This window comes from Lichenostomus cassidix, chromosome 3 (genome assembly GCF_008360975.1).
Source record: "Lichenostomus cassidix isolate B80296 chromosome 3, HeHo_3.0, whole genome shotgun sequence".
Lineage (NCBI taxonomy): Eukaryota > Metazoa > Chordata > Aves > Passeriformes > Meliphagidae > Lichenostomus > Lichenostomus cassidix.
In genome coordinates this window covers 78308580-78327626 of record NC_139483.1, presented here as the reverse complement: position 1 = coordinate 78327626, position 19047 = coordinate 78308580, and the positions used below count along the sequence as shown (strand labels likewise).

The 19047-nt window shown below is 36.3% G+C and overlaps 1 protein-coding gene across 5 annotated transcripts in view; it reads right to left on the bottom strand.

The window, feature by feature from the left end:
• The window catches only part of CEP162 (centrosomal protein 162), a 44445-nt gene that overhangs the window by 12037 nt on the left and 13361 nt on the right, over positions 1 to 19047 (bottom strand). For 2 of the 5 annotated variants that reach the window (XM_085056404.1, XM_085056408.1), the window contains exons 4-20: positions 17550 to 17702; positions 17092 to 17278; positions 16055 to 16119; positions 14255 to 14370; positions 13273 to 13303; positions 12771 to 12893; positions 11828 to 12019; positions 11592 to 11673; positions 10485 to 10749; positions 9048 to 9315; positions 7199 to 7341; positions 6163 to 6390; positions 5422 to 5559; positions 4414 to 4526; positions 3529 to 3634; positions 1883 to 2009; positions 806 to 969 (exon numbers count right to left, since the gene is read on the bottom strand). In XM_085056404.1, the coding sequence (XP_084912530.1) occupies positions 806 to 969; positions 1883 to 2009; positions 3529 to 3634; positions 4414 to 4526; positions 5422 to 5559; positions 6163 to 6390; positions 7199 to 7341; positions 9048 to 9315; positions 10485 to 10749; positions 11592 to 11673; positions 11828 to 12019; positions 12771 to 12893; positions 13273 to 13303; positions 14255 to 14370; positions 16055 to 16119; positions 17092 to 17278; positions 17550 to 17702 (2501 nt within the window). The remainder of the gene's footprint in view (positions 1 to 805; positions 970 to 1882; positions 2010 to 3528; positions 3635 to 4413; positions 4527 to 5421; positions 5560 to 6162; positions 6391 to 7198; positions 7342 to 9047; positions 9316 to 10484; positions 10750 to 11591; positions 11674 to 11827; positions 12020 to 12770; positions 12894 to 13272; positions 13304 to 14254; positions 14371 to 16054; positions 16120 to 17091; positions 17279 to 17549; positions 17703 to 19047) is intronic. The other 3 variants (XM_085056406.1, XM_085056405.1, XM_085056407.1) reach the window with 3 other exon arrangements.

Here is a 19047-nt window from a genome sequence, read left to right as displayed (position 1 = left end):
ATTCCTATCTTGATTTCTCTCTCACATTGGCAATATTAGCATAAGTAATGCTTTTATGCCAGCATAGTTTGAGTGATTTGATTATTTCTGTGAAGTCAGAGCTCGAGGCACCAGAGTTTTTAGGCACCAGTCCAGCCCAGAGAAAATGCCAATAAAAACATTTTCTTTGGAAGCAATGACATCTTGATCAAAGTTTGATATGGTGGTGTTTAAGGGATCTTCTTCCCTGGCTGCTCCTTCAGAAGCACCTCCTTTCATTCACAATCTCTCTAATAAAACACCAAGAAAAAATTCCAAGATCAATTATATTTTAGCACCTATAAAATTCATCATTTCTGTGAATCCTAAGTCAAATATACAGACAGGTAGCCAACACAAATCTCAGTAGTATTCAAGATCTGTGTATTAGTTTTGTTTGTTTGATATTTTGAGTGTTTTGGGTTTTTCCTCCCTACTATAGTAACCAGAGATTTTTTCTAAGAAAGAATTTAGAACTGGTACCTAATAAGAACTTAACATGGTTGCCCATGTTACCATGGAGGAAAAAGGAGGAAAAGAGAATGACAAGAGGGGCATTCCTAGTTGTTAATGTAACAATATACTTCTTTCCCTTAGGCCAAAATATTTGCAGGTTTTAGGGAAGCATGTTACTTTTCCCAGAAGCATAACCAAGATGTTCAACAGAACCAATCTAATATACTATGAAAATGGGATTATTATGAAGGAAATAATTACATTACACTGATCACTGGACAAGGAAACAATTTCCAGTTACAACTGCTTAAATAAAGCTAGACATTATCACCTCTAGTCTTAGTTTCTCAATTTCTTCTCTTGCATCTTTAAGACGGGCTGCATCTTTATCCAGAAGATCTTGATTTTCTGCATACCACTGAAGCCTTTTTTTTAAATGAGTAATTTCCTGTTTGTATGATTCTTCCATAACTTTAAATTCATAAGACTTATCACCTACATGAATAAAACAGAATTGTTTTATTAGTAATTACGTATTGAACGAATAATTAGTCAACATTGTCCTCCTCAGCATATTTCATACATTTACTACTTTGACAATCTTGTTACTGCAGTAGTTTTAAAACCAGATCCCAATTAGGATTTTTAAAGCAACAATATTTGAAAAAACCTCTTTATTTCTCATATACTAGCAATAGTCACAGGATTACAGTTCACCACAAATTGGTGGTGAAAGTATTTTAAATAGAAATCTCAAGGAGATCTATTATTGATCATGCTTTAGTAAAGAGATTTTCAGCATCAAGATGAATGACATCATAGAATATATAATATATGCTTGGAAGTGTATTGATCATACTCCTCCCATACAGGGATCAAGTATTTTGAGAAGAATATGGAGGTAAATATTACTGTCCTTTACATTTGTGATGCCTGACACTGGAAATGAGGGTCCAATTTTTAGCCCTCTCTCATTAATTCAAACTGGAAAAAGCTCTGACAAGAATGCTGAAAAAAGTCCCAAGGCATAAGTTATAGGTAAAAAAATGTGCAAGATCTAAATAGGAGACTAAGATGTAATGTAGTAAATATTTGCTTATGAACAGAATTGTCACATAAATGAAATCATCTGTTTTCCATATCCAGTGAAAGATGGGCAAGAAATCAAACTTAATAGGTGACAACAAAGAGTTTGGTTGGATAGAGGAAGATACTTTCTAATAGAGTACCAAAAATACTGTGGTGTGTCCTTCACTGTATGCTTTTATTAGAAGTTTAGGCAATATTTGGAAATGGTCTAGATGCATTTCACTAAGTAATACTTTAATAAGAAACAAGGTTTTGTTACATATTTGTTTAGTGAAATGAAAAGTAAACAAAATTATTCAACAAAATGAAAATGCTTTACTTGATGCAGATGCAATCTGGGCTTTTGCTAAATCTCTCTCTTTCTTGGCTTGTACCAAGTCTACCTCAAGAGCTTGCTTATCTTGCTTGAGACGTCTTATCTCTTCTTGTAATTTAGCTTCTTCTTTCTGGGTTTTAGAGAAAACAGTAAAGTGTGAAAAAATTCATCACACAAAAAATGTGAACATGCCTTTTCTTCATACAATGATTAAATCACAACAGTTGCATCAGCCCACAGCAACAATAAGGTCTTTTAATTTTGCTATAGAAGAGAATGGAAAAACATAAGCCAAACATCAAAAAGACACGCAAACCCCAGGTTTTTTAAGTCTTAACTGTCACAGAAGTAGAAAACCCTCTGCTTTTTGAGAGGGTCAGTAAAGAAAATGGCTTGACTTACCTCTGAGACTTAAGACTGTAGGTTAAATAGACAGACGTATTGTCCAACAGTTCACCTTACCACATTCTATTTATTGCCATTTTCTGCATGCACTCTCTGTTCTGTTTGTCTACACCTGCTCACTAGCAAACTTCAAGACCAAGTAGGAAAAAAGGTCTCAGTGCCAGAGCCACCTCCAGAGATGGAGCCCGTTGGTCCCGGCGATTCAAAGGTACAGCAAACATCAACTGGGCGGCTGAGATTTCGGGACCAGCCAGTGAACAGATCAAGTGTCTAGGACCAGCATGTGCATGTATGTGTGTTACTGCTGGTGTGCTCCTACCCTGATCTGCTGAAGAGGCCACATCAGGCCTGTGTGCATCGGGCCACATGTGCTCCTTGTGTTTCCAGCAATATTATTTGTATTTCTGTGCTGCAAGCAAAGAATTACTCTGTTATCAGTGTTCCTGACCATGTTAGTATTGTTTCTATGTCTCTCCATCATTGGATCTTCTGTTCAGGCTCATTACAGGCGAGACCTAAGGGAAGTGTAACAGCAGCACCTCTGAGGTCAGAACTAGAGGAGCCCCTGGAGTCTTAAGAACTCAAAGTCAGCTCAGTTGGAACAGAAACACCTCCATTAGTCTTGAAGCTCACAGGATCCAGAACCTCTTATCATCTGATTAAGCAGTTATTGTTTATAAAAAGAACAAAAAGCAACAAAAGTAAGAAGCAGCAGCTTCTTGTTTCTGATTTAAATATCACAGGTAGTACAGTATCAGAACAGTGCCCTTACTTGCAGCAAGCAGAGCGAGAGAAGTTCCTGAAAAACTTTAATTATACCATGAAGCTTACTCAACCTCCTCCCTCAAAACCAGAAGTATCTGTAGGACTACAAAAAAAGTTAAATGAGTAAATAACAAAAGATCCTTCTCACTCTGATGTTCTTTTCTAGAACTTACTTGGTACAGAGCAGGCATAAACATTCTTCTGACTTTGTCCTTTGCACGAAAGTGACAGAGGTATCACTAATTTCCACAAACTCTCACAAGATGTTTCAGAATTGCCAGTAGATATGGCAACACAGCATTTCTTTCAGTGAATCTATATCTTAGGAGATTACTTTGATATTTGTGATATACAAAGGTGGAAAACAATTACTACTGTGGAAGAATGGTATGCTCCATTACTTAATTCTGAGTCTACAGTATGGACGGTTATGCTGTTTTTGTAAGAACACATGAAAATACAGTTTGGTATATACCCACCCGTGCTGCTCGAAGCTCTGAAATCAATTCTGTGAAACTCTGATTTCTGGCTGATTCAGAATCCTGCATGATTCGTGACTGGTTATTAGTCTTCTCTACCTTTTCTCTAAACAGCAACAGCAAAACCAGTTATGCAATGTGTCGACTCAGCATACTAACAGTGGCTACTGAAAAACTAACAAAACCCCCTGCCCCTTCAAATGGTACCACAAAGTCAATCTATGCAGGTTCAATACAAAGAAAGTAGCAAATATGCACAACATCTATATACAAACGAAATTCATCTGTAAGGTGAAGTCTTCTCACCTCACATGAACTTGTTTATTTGGACTACACTAAGGAGGGAAATGCAAATCTACTCTGCATCAGTGGAACTCATCTACAAGCCTCTCCAAAGCAAAGGTTTGTAGATTAGGAACACACACAATTGCTAGGTTATTTTTCCTCACTACTAGCAGAGGATGCAAATCTCACAGGACCTACAGTACAGTGAATAGAATAGTTTCTCTGCTAGCAGGAGCTCTTGCATCCCCTGATCTATTATGTATCTTACAACAGCATCAAAACATCATAACACATCAGCAGAGCCATAATACCAGAACAAGTGTAGTATAATGCATTATGCATTCCAATTTGGATAAGAACACTGAATTGTTCCCCAAGTGAAAGTCTTCCCACGAGTTTGCAACACCATCAAGGAAACGAAGAATTAAGTGCCCATAATCAACACAAATCAGTTCTCAAAAGAAGAAACAAAACCACAAACCCAACACTAGAACACTAGAAAACATGCACCTGATAGACTCTGCAATGGTTCTTCATAAATGAAACAATGAATAGCAGAAAACTCCAGAGATTTTAGGTCAGATATGTAAATAAGCCTACCTTAAGTCTCTTAATTCTGACATTAAGCACTGATTCTCCTTAAACATTCGTTCTTCATTTTTTTTGTTTTGGATTTGTAGCTCTTTCATTTGTTTGTATAACCTCTCATTTTCCTAAATCGAGACAAAGTTAAAGAATGTTCATAAATGACTATCATCTGCAGCTGTAAAACAATTTCTATGAATTGCATCATTTCCCTGCTGAAACAGTGGAACACTAAATATTTCAGTAGCAAACTTCTAAAATTGATATCTACTTTCATTATCTACAATCTTGTCCAAGTGTCTGCTCACTCTGCAGGAAGGAGCTAAGCCAGATCCTCTCCAAAACTATCCCAACTATATTTTAAAAGCATGTTCATGGGTGATTGCTGATAGATCAGAGCTCAGCCTGCCCATGCTCCAATCCTGGGACACAAATCATCATTGCTTGCATGCTCACAGCCATATTGGAATGACATTGTGTTTACATCAAGAAATTGCGCTTAGCATCAGCTGGAAGCTGGTTAAGCTACCTACTGGATTTTACAGCTGCAAGTGTTCAAAAGGATTATTAAGCTTGAATTATCTTTTTCTCCACTTGACTAAGTAATAAAAATCAGGCACGTTAATAAGGTTTTCTTGAAATCTGCTGCTCAGATCTTGCGAAAAACATTTTAAAATCCAGAATTTTTCAGATATCTAATGCTGTTTAAAAGTACTAATTTTCAACTATATTTGGGCAAAAGTTTGGGGTTCTTTATTGACTATAAAGTATTTTTCCAGCTCTCAACTGACAAGTTACTGATTTTTACAATTTAGAACAGTTACATGGAACTGCAGAAAAACTTAGCCCAAATTAGACGTGTGAAATACTTTTTAAACCTGCAATGTGTTTGTCCTTTATACCCAAATGTCATCCACTTTTTATGAAACAAGATAACTGTTTTCAACAGAAAAGTAGTAACCATAACAATTTTGTTTCTGAAACTAGCTAAAACACAGCTCAACATGCTGTGCTCAAGGTTACCTGTTGATAACCTTGAATAATGACCTCTTGATCTTCAATTTCTTTTTGTATTTGTGCCAGTTTTTCCTCAGTTACAGGAATTGTTGCTGTATGGTGGGTCCATCTCTTTTCTTGGGCCATCTCTTCCATATTCCTTAGCTTTCAGAAAAAGACACACAAGCAATAAGAAAGTTTTCTTAGCAATGTGGAATTTTCTACAAGTCTACAGTCCAATCTCTTCATGAAGGTATGAGAGCAGACCAATGAGTGGCTCTTTCTAGAGTTTTACAGAAGCATTACGCAACAGAAACAAAGTATAACATTTGGGAAAACTAAAAGTTTCTTTTCCTAAGTTTACACAGGAGGCCATAGCGAAATAACTCTGGGAATACTTCATACAGACAAAACACAACACTGAAAAATGCATCAAGAACTATAAACAATATGTCCACATATAGTACTTATTTATAACAAGTGCTATCTGTTAATCTTTGAGAAAGTGAATTAAACCTTTGCAAAAAACTTGCTGCAGGACTCAAAATAGCAAAGTAAGGGAACTCAGGATAACACAGTTTATCTCTAGGAAAAAAAAATAATGTCTTACAGGCAATAAATGTAACAGCAGGTATGCATTTATGAAGTTGCAGTGTCTGTGCAAATTTGGATTTTCTGTTCATGAACAACTCATGTAAAGTAACATTAATTCAATTTACAAGAAGCAATGTTTCTTCTATAGGCATAGGATACAAGATGATAAAGTACCTTACTCTGAAGAACATAGTTTTCCTGACCCAGACGAGAAAGCTCCTTTTCATGCTCTGTTTTCAGTTCTACCACCTTTGCCTCCATCTCTTTCTCTTCTTGTGAAAGCTTGCTGGCCAGCTGCTGAATCAAATCCCGAGCTGTGTTTAGGTCCTCCTCTGCTGCTTGTACTCGTTTTAACAAATACAATTCTCTATCACAACTTTTGATAGGGGAAAATGGTGAGTCCTACGGAAGACATTTCAGGGAAACATTACACTGAGCTGATTGTTTTCCAGAACTCTGCTCATCAGTTCTATTTAACTGGTTTGTCTGGCTCTCAGAAACAACATAACATACTTGAAAAAACACAACCAAAACACAACCCCCACTACACTGTAATAGCGCAACATCCTGCGTTTGTTTTAATGAGCTATCTTCTCGTTTGCAAAATATATGTGAGGAAAACACGCCAAAACCCCCAAGAATAAACAAATGCATCACCTATGACAGCCACTATATGGCTACCAGAATTATTCTATTACGCATCTTACTTTTAGAAAAGCAGCAATGCTTTAAATTCATTTAGCAATGCTTTCAATGAATAGCTTTTTTGCGCAGTTGATAAGGGAAAAGGAAAAATCATTATGGTAATTCAGTCATCTTGGAGAAGTCAGAAGATACTATTAAATATTTAATGCAATGCAAATAGGAAAAACCCCTGAACAGTGGTTCTGTTTAAACATTCATAGCAGAATATTTTAAGGAGAAGTTTTATTTAATCTTATTTTACAATGCAATAGTAATTTTTAGAATTTAATAAGCAACTTCAATTATATAGAACCACCAAAGCAACAGCATTATCCAAGCAACTGAAAATCAGTATGATTATACTTGCATATTTTAAAAGAAAAACTAATATTTGATCAAAGGAAAATCTTTATTCAATATTTCAGTATTTGCCAATATTGTGATAATTGTTAAAAGCCTTGACAAAGTAGGCTTGCAAACTGAGTTGTACATACTATAATTAGGAGCATCACTGCTTCTTACTCACATGATGATATTGCCTGTTATAATCCACAGCCTGGTGTCCAAGATTACTAACAACTGATTGGCCAGACAAAACTTTGTTAATACTTCCCTCCAAGGTTGGTTCATTTGTTGCAGACCTTATTATCCTAGTAGCAAATAAGGCTTCTTCATTTAGACAGAAAGTAAAACAGAACAAAATTAAATTCAGATTTTTATGTCCTTTAAGAAAAAATCTGTCCATGTGATCCAACCTCTAGGTATAGAAAGTATTTTACAACCTGAGTTTTGAAGTTAAATATATAAACTCAAGAACAATGATAGACAATGGAAAAACTGGAGGGTTTGTTTTGGTTTTTTTAAAGTAAGGAACTGATGACAAGATAAAACAAAACCCAAAAAACAACTGAAGCAAGTAGCTGGATAATAAATCCTTCAATAAAAAAGGTTAACCTCAATCCTCCGCTCGAGAAGTGACCAGTTATCTAAGTATACAGAAACACAACATATTTCAAGCTATGGGGAGGATAAGACGCAGCAATTTTCAAAATGGACTTTGGAGTGCAGACAGCATAGAAAGAAATGCAACATTCATTTGATGCATCACATAACAACTCGACTGGAATCAAAAATCAGGAAAGTTCACCCTAGAGTCACTAACATACATGGAACTGTACACATCTCACCATTCTGAAATACAGATAGTAACTACAACTGCCATTTCAACTGATCCTGCTTAGGAATGTTATACCTGAAAAAAACCCCACCAGACAATGATTCTTTTCCAAATTTCATGCCTTTTTAGTGTCACACTATCCCCTCAGAAAAATACTCCCTTAGCACTGATGATTAGGGAATTGTTTGATTCAATGCTATTCTCTTCCTAGCTATAGAGGGCCCTGGATAATGCAGCTGGGTGAGATTAACTTCTAAAATCACCCAAAATTGCTATGGTGAATGGTTATAACTAGAGAGGGAAGAGGATGTTTGAATGAGGCCAGTGGCTTTATTTTCTCATTCACTTCACCACTCATATTCACTTCACCAACTTCCTCAGGCTGTACAATCTCCTCTTCCCCAGGCAGTGACACAGCAATGCACTGAGGAACTAAGGTCCCCTAGTTCAACAGCTGCCACTGAAGCATCTCTCTAAAACACGTTACATAATCCTAAACTGCTTTTCCTGACACTACCTACAGGGTTGTTAAAAGCACTGCATGCTACAAGTCCACAAAGCCTAGGTACCTGTAGAGTTACTTTCCCATGCCTCAGGGATAGGAAACATTGTCTGCAAAGACGCTAAGCTGAATAATCTCATGAAACTCTTCAGACTTCACCCCAAAATAAAAAGGTTCAGTCCTTTATTTATGACCCAGTTTTCACAGGACTACATTGGTATTCTCCTTTCCATAGTGTTTCCAAGAGACATGAACAGAAAATAGGACTTTCTTTTTAGTACTTTTTTTCTACTCTAGGATAGCAAAGATCAAAATAAGCTGAAAACAGAAATTCAGCCTCAAATATACAAGTTAGTGTGTCAGCGAATCTTTGCATTCACGGTAATGAAAAATGTGAACTTGTAGATATTAATTTTTGAACACTAGCTTTTTTTATTCTCTTGGTTCTACTGGTGAAAAATAGGTAAGTGTCACATAGTGGTGGTAAGTGGGAGTAGAAAAGAAAAGACTACAGTGCAAAGCTTCATTTAAAAGTCTCTCTCACAGCAATTTCATGCCAATACAGAAAAAAAATCAGTACCTAACTGTATTTGAGTTTAGACTTCTTCTACGACATGGGGTTTTATTTTTAAATAAATAAATAAGGAGAAAAGCTCTCTGTCTCTTAAAACTCAAGACATTTTACAATAGAATTACCTTTAGATTTTGCTCTATCTGCGGGACTTTTGGCTTTCATACAGGTCTTTTTGAAAGTTTCTTTTGGTGTTTTCTTTTCACCAACTGGAAAAGACTGCTTTGAAAGTAAACTGAGCTTCCCATAGCCAGAACTTCTAACCACTCCATGAGGACCATGTGAAGGTTTCTTTTTATGTAAGGGTGCTGGACTTCTGATATTCTTGTTTGACATAGATTTGGTTGTCATTGATTCTGATCTTTCATTCTTCAATGAACAAGACCGAAGAGCCTGTGACAGAACACATTTATTTAAAACAAGTTTTAGGCTCTGCTGTAAACTGAAGGTAGCTTTCACCAGTGAAAAACATAGAACCAGTTACCAAAATTACACAACTGTAAGATTCAGGGTGATGGTAAGCACTGTTTTTAAACAAATTACTAGTAAGTAATTTAGCAGTATTGTACTACTTCAGAACTACATAGGAGAAGTATTTTGTACTGGCTCTGTTTAATTGATCTGGGAAATTGTATTTTTATTTAAATTGTAATGCACATATTACAGGATCGTTTGCTTATCAAAGCAGGTAGGTTATGACTAAAGGCTAAACACAGTGAATATAGAAACCCAGCCATGAAGAAAGGAACAGTGGCAGGCAGAGGAACCCTGCTAAACTTGATCATCAAAAACAAAGCACACAGCTCCCAAGACCAGCAAATGAAAAAGTTTAGCCTGTTTGCCCTTGTGGAAATCCACCAGGATAAATCAGCCAAACCTCTGTCCCTGCAATGCCTTGCAGACACAAGAGATGATTGCTTAAAGGAGTGTGAAGCTAATTTAGGGAATGCAAGGAGAAAAGAATTTAAAGATGCAAAGAAAAAACCTGGAATTACAGAAATCTTGTTCTGAAATGTCTGAGATGATTGTAAAAATGTATAAAATTTCCAGGATCTTTAGGCAAAGAACAAAAACTAGGCAAAGAAACAAGTATGGGAAATAGAGGGAAAAATCAGATTAAACAAGCTGGTGACATGACCAGGTTGTTGGTCAGCACACTTGTCTGACTCAGCCAGATACTGACCACTGCAGTCTCTCCTATATTCTTAGTGTATTTTTAACTGCTCTCTCTGTATAAATGTTCCCCATTCTGAGCCTATTGTGTGTTTATCTGTGAACCTCCAATGCTCATATGCTCACACATATCACTATCTTGAGCTGGAGACATGGCACTGCAGCAGCCTTGCACATGCTGGGCTGGGACAAGAAGAATCTCACTGGTCCCAATGTCCACTGGATTTGGAGACCTCTAACAGTAGCAATCGCAAGACGAGAATTTCAAGAAAAAGAACAACAGTCTCTCAATTTCTAAACATTAGAGCATAATCAAGTGACAGGCAGTCTAAGAATATATACATTAAAAATTATTTCCATATAACAAAAATCTGGTTGGTAATACTTACATTTTTAGTTTTGCTTCCTTGTGAAAGCGAAGAGTCTTGTCCTATTTTTTCTCTTACTATATCAGGCTGTACTTCACTGGTCTGAATTTCTTTCTCAGTCATCCTCTGAAAGTTATAGGCATTCACATTTGTCTGTAGAAAGATGCTTTCTTCTCTGTTAAACTTTTCAACTAAGTTTTTCTCCCAGCCTGTATTACGCTGGGGGTCTTCAAAGGGCGAGTGGCTGATGAGGTCATTTTCAGTGCTGCCAACCAGTTTCACAGGACTACAAGAAAAAAGAAGTTGTATATAATAAGACTTTTGCCCTTTGCTTTTCTGTCACTCTGGAAACAGCAGGACATTTTTTCTTTACATATCAGCTGTAGAGACTGCCTGAATTTCAAAAAGCTACTAAGCCTCTTTAAAGAACCATCTTACAGATTTAGTCATACAGATTCGCTCACATGCTGAGGAACATGAGTCGCTTCCCAGCAGCGACTGTTCTTGTGGAGAGACCAAAACTGGCTACAAGATAAACACCTGTAAGCCTGCAACTAACATTAATAAAACACTGAGTGGTAATTTCTGCTGGGTGCAGCTTCATGATAAGCTCCCAAAACTCACTTCCTAAACATAATCTGTATTTCTGACAGTTCCAAGGCCTGTGCTGTCTGCTCTAGACACAATAGTTGCAGCAAACAAGGAGGAGGTATGGAGCACAGGTTAGTAAGAATCACAACAGTAGGCTCTGATCTTAAGAGGATTTGAACTTAAGATTATGGGGGTTGGAAAGCTAGGAGAGGATGTGGGCTGAAATCCATCTATGGAAAAGGGAAAACAAGACTGGGAAAGCAGAGATCCTAGATGTGAGAGTGAGGAAGACTCCTCCAAATGACTTGACAAACATTGCTGCTTATTACTCAAAGTAAGTATAGGAATCCCTGGTCTAAATCTATTAACACTGTATATTCATTTAACAGTTCACTGCAAATGCCAAAATGCCAGTGCAAGATAAAACAAAATTTCAGTATTTAATTAGGAAAAGAGACAGGTGAGTTATTTAGTTGGGTGTTTTTCACAGTAGGTTTAAGTTACTACAGTTCTTAAAATGCATCTTGAAATAAATACCTTTCAGGGTCCACATCAAAATTTCTGATACTACATGAATGTCCTTGAATTGTTTTCATTAATTCTTCCACAGTAGGTAAATCTAAATAATGATAAATAAATATAAAATAAATTAAAAAACTTATCTCTTACAAGGACAACATGTAAAAATGTTTCATAAATGGAGTATTATAGATATTACTAGCTCACTAGTTTTACATGCTTGTACAATACATGCATTCCTTTGAGCTATTTACCTGAATCAACAGTTGACATGTTTTTTGCACAGATGTCATTATTTTGTGAAAAGCTTTGCCCGAAGCCTTCCAAGGCTGCCACTGCAGAATTGTGCAGTTTCTGCTCGTCAGTGTCCTCCAAAGACTGATCAATGTGCTGATATGCTTGGTGCAATGCTTCCATGTCACTGGTGGTTTGTCCACAGGAAGTACCTGGGAAAAATGCAGGCTTGTAAGAGACACTACTGGAGTTTCTGTTTTGGGAAACATCCCACTGGAGCCTGTGTTTCAGTTACTAGCTTGGTCTATTATGTGGGGAAAACAGTGATTTCAGTTACATTAAAAAATAATTAAAAATCTCATTTTCCCTATAAAAAGCAACAGTTGCCAAGTTAATTAGTGCCTACCAAATAATCTCATCTGTAGTTTGCATTCCTCACCCCCATGCTCCCCCACCTCAATATTTTAACAGTACTAAAATTAACACAGTGTGTTATATGACTATTTTAACAGGTGCCATCACAGCCATACTGTGGATATAAGTGGCCTATACTGTTATATAGTATGAGTATTCATACTATACTGTTATATAGTATGAATATATATATGTTTGACAAGAGAATATATTTAATAACTGAGTTCAATGCTGTCAAAGGAAAATTTTAGATATGAAGAATAACCAAAGGAGATGGTATTTAAATATGAAATCACAACACCAAAAGATACTTTGTAATGACCAAGTGTAAAAAGGTGTCTTTTTAGCAGAAGCACCACTTTTTCCTTGAAGTATTTCCTCCTGCTTTCAAGATTTGTTGGTAAAAGCTAAGGACGTCATGTTCCCCTATAATCTAAGGACAAATAAGGACATTGGAGTTCCCTGTTCTAACGAAGTAAGATTTTAAGTTTTGAGTTTTGTGGTGTGATGGGGTTTTTTGTTGTTTTCTTTTTTTAAAGCACCCCTTACCTGCTTCATTCATTTCAATTGCACTGACTTCTTCAGGCTGATCATGCTCACTTGGACCTACATCTGATGTTTCGATGGCCTTCTGAAGTTCTATAGTAGAATCTTGTGAATCAAGTAATACAACTAAGAAGATAAATGTTAAAGAAAACACAAATTCTCTTATTTATATTTTGTCACACTGGAATTAGAAGTACACCAGAGCTTATCTTAATGTCTTAAGCATACAAAAAATACTACAGAGACTATTTTAATGCCATTAATGGTAAACCCATGAACTCTGATTATTAATCTGAGTTCTGAGTAGGTGTAATAAATATAAATACACATTGATGATCACCTTGAAGTGTTAGTATCTAGATTATTTTTAACTATTTCAATCCAACATATTTTCAGTAGAACACAATATATTCAGGTGAAAATTATCAAAATAGTAAAATACAGGTAAGCAAATTTCAAAAAGTTACGTTTAGTCTTCTTCCACTGACCAATGGTTATATTTTACCTTTAGCCAGCATGCCAGTGTTTGCTTCTTCCTAACAAAAATGAAAAAAAATTACTTTTTGAATATCAGGAAAAAAATTAGACAAACTTTAGAAGTTCATCCAATACCTAAAAACAGTTTTTAGAACTTAGAACTGAGCAGTTATTCACGCTCCAAGAATATACACTTCCCTAAAACTCTCCTTAGGATGCCAAAAAAGTTTTTAATGTCCTGAACTCTATAAACCAACTCCCAGGTGAACAGAAATTAAATGCTCCTGTGCATAAAGGAACATTTTTGCACCTTCCTGGTTTTCTTGTCTTATAATTTGACAAATGGAAATTAAGTTGCAGTAAGCACATTATACCTCCATTCTAATTTTTCTTTTCAAACATTTATTAGAAACACCCCTCTAATAAATTTATTTGAAAGGAACTAAAAAAAAGTTTACCTAGTGAAAATGAATATATGATGCTCTACAGAGTTCTTCTGAAAAAAAGCCAAATCTGAACATGTTCTTCAGGGATGCACAATTGTGCTCCAACCATATGTGCTGCACATTAAAGACCTGACTAAGCCAGTGGACAGCAATGACCCCAAAGCTCATACAGTGTAGATTTTTGGGTCCACTGTCCAAAGGGCTTCTCTGTACAGAATTACTTCCATCAGTCTGTGCCACTTGCTGATGTAGACACCACCAGTTCTGAGAGAGATGAATCACTAGCCAGTCTGAGGCTGAGTCCCCACTTGAACTCATCTCTCCTGCACTTTCATTAACATTTCTTAACTCAAAGGAGGAGTAATCAGGAAACCCTGTGAAGCACTTAACCCCTTCCATGACCTATCACAGGAAAGCGCATATCCTTAAGAGAAAGATATAGTTCCAGGACCACTATATTCTTTCAGACAGTATATATCATATAAAGGTGTACTATATTTACAGTTACACATTGCACAGCTTTTAAAATTCCCGCAAGTAATAGAAGCATTTGGCAAGCTATACCTGTTCTTGAGGATTTAAATCGACTTCTGACATGATGTTTTGATTCACCTGATCTCCCTCAGTTTTAAGGGCAGGATTAGTATCTGTTTCTTCTTCGAAATCTTCACTGTAGCTACCTAGAAGAGTAAAATAAACATCAAATAGAATGAATACTTAAGGAAGATAAAGGAGTAAAAGACAGCTATTTCCTTTTCCCCAATGCCTTGTCTAAGAACAGCTACTGCTAATATTACTCCTTTTAAAAAGGCAACAGAAAGGCTCCAAGACTGAATGTGGTACTAAAACTACAGTGAAAGTCACACATAGCATCTCTAAATTCAAGGGAAGCTTGTCTTGTGATCAGATATGCTTTGTCTCCTCAAGGTGTACTTGAATTGACCCCTTTTATTCAGTTACTTTCCCTCACTTAGGGGTGAAATGATGCTATTCCTACCCAGTAGATAAAGTACTCTGTACATCCACTTTGACAACTCCAGCAGTTTTGAAGCTTAGAATCTGTAATTTGGCATCTTACGACCTGCTTTGGTGGGCCAAAAGTCAGTCTCAAGAGTGGCATTACTTAAAAACAAGTGAGTCAGAGAATGAACTTCACAACCAAGTCAAAGGCTTTTCCTTCAGTTACTTAGATCCTTCCACAAGTTTCAGTTCTCTTTTGCAGTATCTCTCCCACTCAGCTCCTGTGGTTACAGGCTCCAGTGTCTGCATTATCCATAACACTTAAATCCAGAAGCCTTGCAAAACACTTGTTCATTATGTGTGCTTTCTGTGTTTTGTCACCAATATAATTGACACACATTTACGCATATGTAAAAACTACTCTGCAAAAAGTTACTATTTCAGCCTTCTCTTTGGTTTTGGAGAACAAGATGTCTTGATTAGCTGAAAACAGGTCTCTTATACTGACTTAAGACAAACACAGTGCTGATACTATTCCCACACCCCTATTATCCACTATTTTGTTTATTATTTTATGAAGTAGCAATTTGACAAAGACTAAACCCAACTATGCAGATTGGTCATTCCAGGTGTTCCACAGCAACCATTTTCCTAAAAATAAGAAGCATCAGTTTTATAAATGTGACTGTAACAATCAAGTAATTTCAACTTTTTTTTTTCTTTTTTACAAAAACAGCTACAAAATTGTTGTAGCATTTCTGTTACAACTACCATGATCTGTTGCAGTCTACAGAGTAATCAAGCTTCCAAGGAGAAAAGATTTCCTGTGATTATGGATACATATGGATATAAAGAATACATCCTCTTTATGCTTGGGAAATTCAAGCCTGAAAACAGGATGTCTCAAAAGTTCAGCTAAATACATAAATTTGAAAATACAATCTGTTAAATAACAGGAATATACTCTATCATATGCCAGCAATAAAGCATAAAATAAAGAGACATGACAAATGAGTAACAAATAAGTAAGAAATGTAGCATGGAAATTTGGGGGGAAAAATCGGGTAAAACTAATACAGCAGATTACAGAGATGAAACTCAGGCATGAGAAGATGGCACAAAAATACAGATGAAAGTTAAAACACTGGAGTAAATCAAACATCAAATCCAATTTCAACATCAGAGCTTTTTTTTTGTTTATGATTGATAGAGGGTTTTTACTACATTTTTTTCCTTTTCTTTGTCTTTTGGTCTATAATAGAGTAAAAATCCACTTTAAAAAAGTATGGAAGCAGAAGCAAACCCCTAAACCCCTCTGTCTGAATAACAGCTGCACAGTCATAATGCAAGGACAGCCTAAAAGGTTGATGTAAGAACTACAGGCAAGAGAAAAGATTGTAATACCAGATTTCTCTCCATGTGCAGGTTCTTCTTCTTCTCCTTCTTCTTCTTTTTCAGCGATTTCATTTCTACGAAATAAAATGAAAATTCTACTCTCTTTTTGGACAACAAATAAATGTACTTTTCTTTTTGGAACTCTACACTCTGATACTTCTTACAATTAGTAATAAAATTAAAAAATCTGATTTTTTCTCACATGTATTCAACACATCAGATCATGGGTAAGAAAAGTGGGAAAGTGTCAGCAATTATTAAAATAAAGCATTTCAAGTTTTACAACAACCCAGCTAAAATTCTCATTCTAACTCTTCAAATCCCTCCCTTTCTGCATTCTCTTCAACATCCACATTAACTTTTCAAAAAATATTTTTACCATAAAGGTTTGCCTCCTGTTCTGACCCTGCAACTCTGGATTAACAAAATCAATTTAAAAACCACCCACCTCTCCTTTCTTTACCCTTTTCCCATAAAATTAAAGTTTTGTTCTTACCTAAAGCTCTCCAGAATTCTGCCCCTCCAACTGTTTTGATATCAGAATTTGCCTTTGAACTCAGCATTTTTTGCAACAGCAGCCTGAACTTCCCCTTCATCCATTTCTCTCACAGATGTTTGAACTTATTTTCACATAAGTGATTATAAATAGGTTGCCCATCTATGAAGATTCAATCTCCTTTCTCTAGAGACATGTAATATCATGTCTAGAGGGACACAGAATCTTTCCTGATCTATTTCCTTGTTATTATCAATTGTTACCTCTTCATTTAGTTATAACTGACCATTAAGGTGTTAAATTGACTTGTTACTATTGAGTTATGCTCAAGACTGTGGAGCTACATCCACTCATCACTAAATCATGGTCTCACTTTTATTTATTAAGCTCATTTCTGTCCTTGTCTTAAAGAAAAAAAGCCAAACCAGCATAAACAAACAAAAAGCTGACCAAAATCATATAAAGGATATCATCCAACAAAATCTCAGTGCCCACACCCGTCACATGTGCCAACTAATGCAGTCCACAACTTTTCTTCCCTCTAAATTACCGTACAAATGGTGCTAGTACGACAGAATCATTGGAATCCAGCTCTTTATTTAATCTTGAATAATCAATAGTAGAGGAAGCTTCTTGTTCAAGTTTGGCAAAGAAGGTCTCTTTTTCTTCTTGCTCTTCCAAGGTATCCAATCCAACTCCCACAATACTTTGATTAGGCCCAGAAGCTAAAACTGAATCTAAATTAAAAAAAAAAAAAGAGAATAAACTGTGTCTGTGCTGTATGTCCAAAGAGAATAGCCATAATAGTTAACAACAACCATAGACAGCCTCATAAAACATTAATGGTATCAAATTATCACAAACTAGTACTAGGAGCCCTCAGTTCACAAGACATAGCTGACAGAAATGAACAATCCCATCTTGAAATGAGTTAAGGTAAACCGCTTTTAACAGTAACTTATTCAGGTCTAGCTAACTTCATGAAATGGTAGGGCTCTCAGTTCTCACCATTTGTTTCCAGACTGTCTCTACTCAAAGAGACTGCATCTCCATTACTTTTCTGAAGATACATCTTTTCTACATCCATATTTTCATTACTTTCTCCCATAGGCTGTGAAGTGTTCTGTATCTTGACAAAGTTTCCATTGGCTCCAAGCATTCCTAGGAAAGAAGTTGCAATATTCTTGACTACCACCTAAAAGCTATTTGTATGACACTTCAGTCTTCTAATCATCTTCCAAAACCACCAGTTTTAATCTCACTTTGCAACTGCAAAGATATGCAGTCTCACAAGCCACATTCACCTAATTTCCACCGCTGATTTTATATGTAAATCTTTTTTAATAAATTAAGCTATTATATACACTGCTTGCCTATTCTTTATATTTGCAAACATACCTAAAGTTCAGCATGAGTCAAATGTAACAACTGCAAAAATTAAGTTACTGTTACATATACCCATGAAAGACAATCACACACACAGACCCTATACAGAAATTGACATTTCTTTCTTCAAAACAAGTTAATTTTATTTTATCTACCACCTCAGATCACCACAGATTTTTTAAACTAAGCCACTGGCTTAGCAGCTACATTTCACTTGTGGCTTAAAGGCTTTAAGGAAGAAAATAGTAACCTAAGTTTTTTTAAAGTCACTGATAAACACTCAGTTTTCCCCTTCTACACATATTGTAATTTCACTGTTGTGAGGGTTCAACATCACCTCAATAACGTTATGCTGGCTCTCAGGCAGAACACTGCCTTATCTACTTCCTGATGGAAGACTAAGAGCCAGACATTGCAGGACATTCCTAGTTCAAAAACTCCTTTCTGCCTGCCTGCAAAACACACACGGTTAGACTTTGATTCTGAGTAAGTTGTTGTTGGAGAAGGGACAGGAGAAAATTTGCTTATGCATTTTATCAAATGACATATGAAATTATTTAACAGTTCTCACAGAAGGGAACAGAAACTAAGACAGTGTTTTCCAACTGAATCTTCAGTTGGTAACACCTGGAATTTTTTGTTCTGCCTGGCCACATGATGTTTAGACTGTAGCTGTGTCCTTGTACTGAACACACCAGGAGGGGTGAAGGCACTGACAACAGCTCATTTCCTGCTGCAGGAGACTGGAGGAGATGCATACATCAGTAACACTAAACCAGTGCTCCATGTGCTGACCAAGTGCTTTGGCTCTGGGCTCTTCCTCTGTTCTCTATACAAGTCCCTTTTAAAAAATGCCGTATTTGCCTATATCATAACAATGGAGAATCCCTTCCCTTTGGTTCTGAAAATGTATTTAGGGTGAGGGAGGGTGGGGAAAGTAGAAGTCTCAACACCTTTTCCCTCCCTACTGGGCAGCCCTCAGCGTTCATTCTGATTATAAGAGCCTCCCTACTAAAAAATAGAATAGGTTTATTTTCTTGATTTTAATGACAAAGTCCCCTTGCATGTTTTATTGGGAGGCTAGGTGCCTAAGATTCCACATCTTAGAAATCCACGTTCC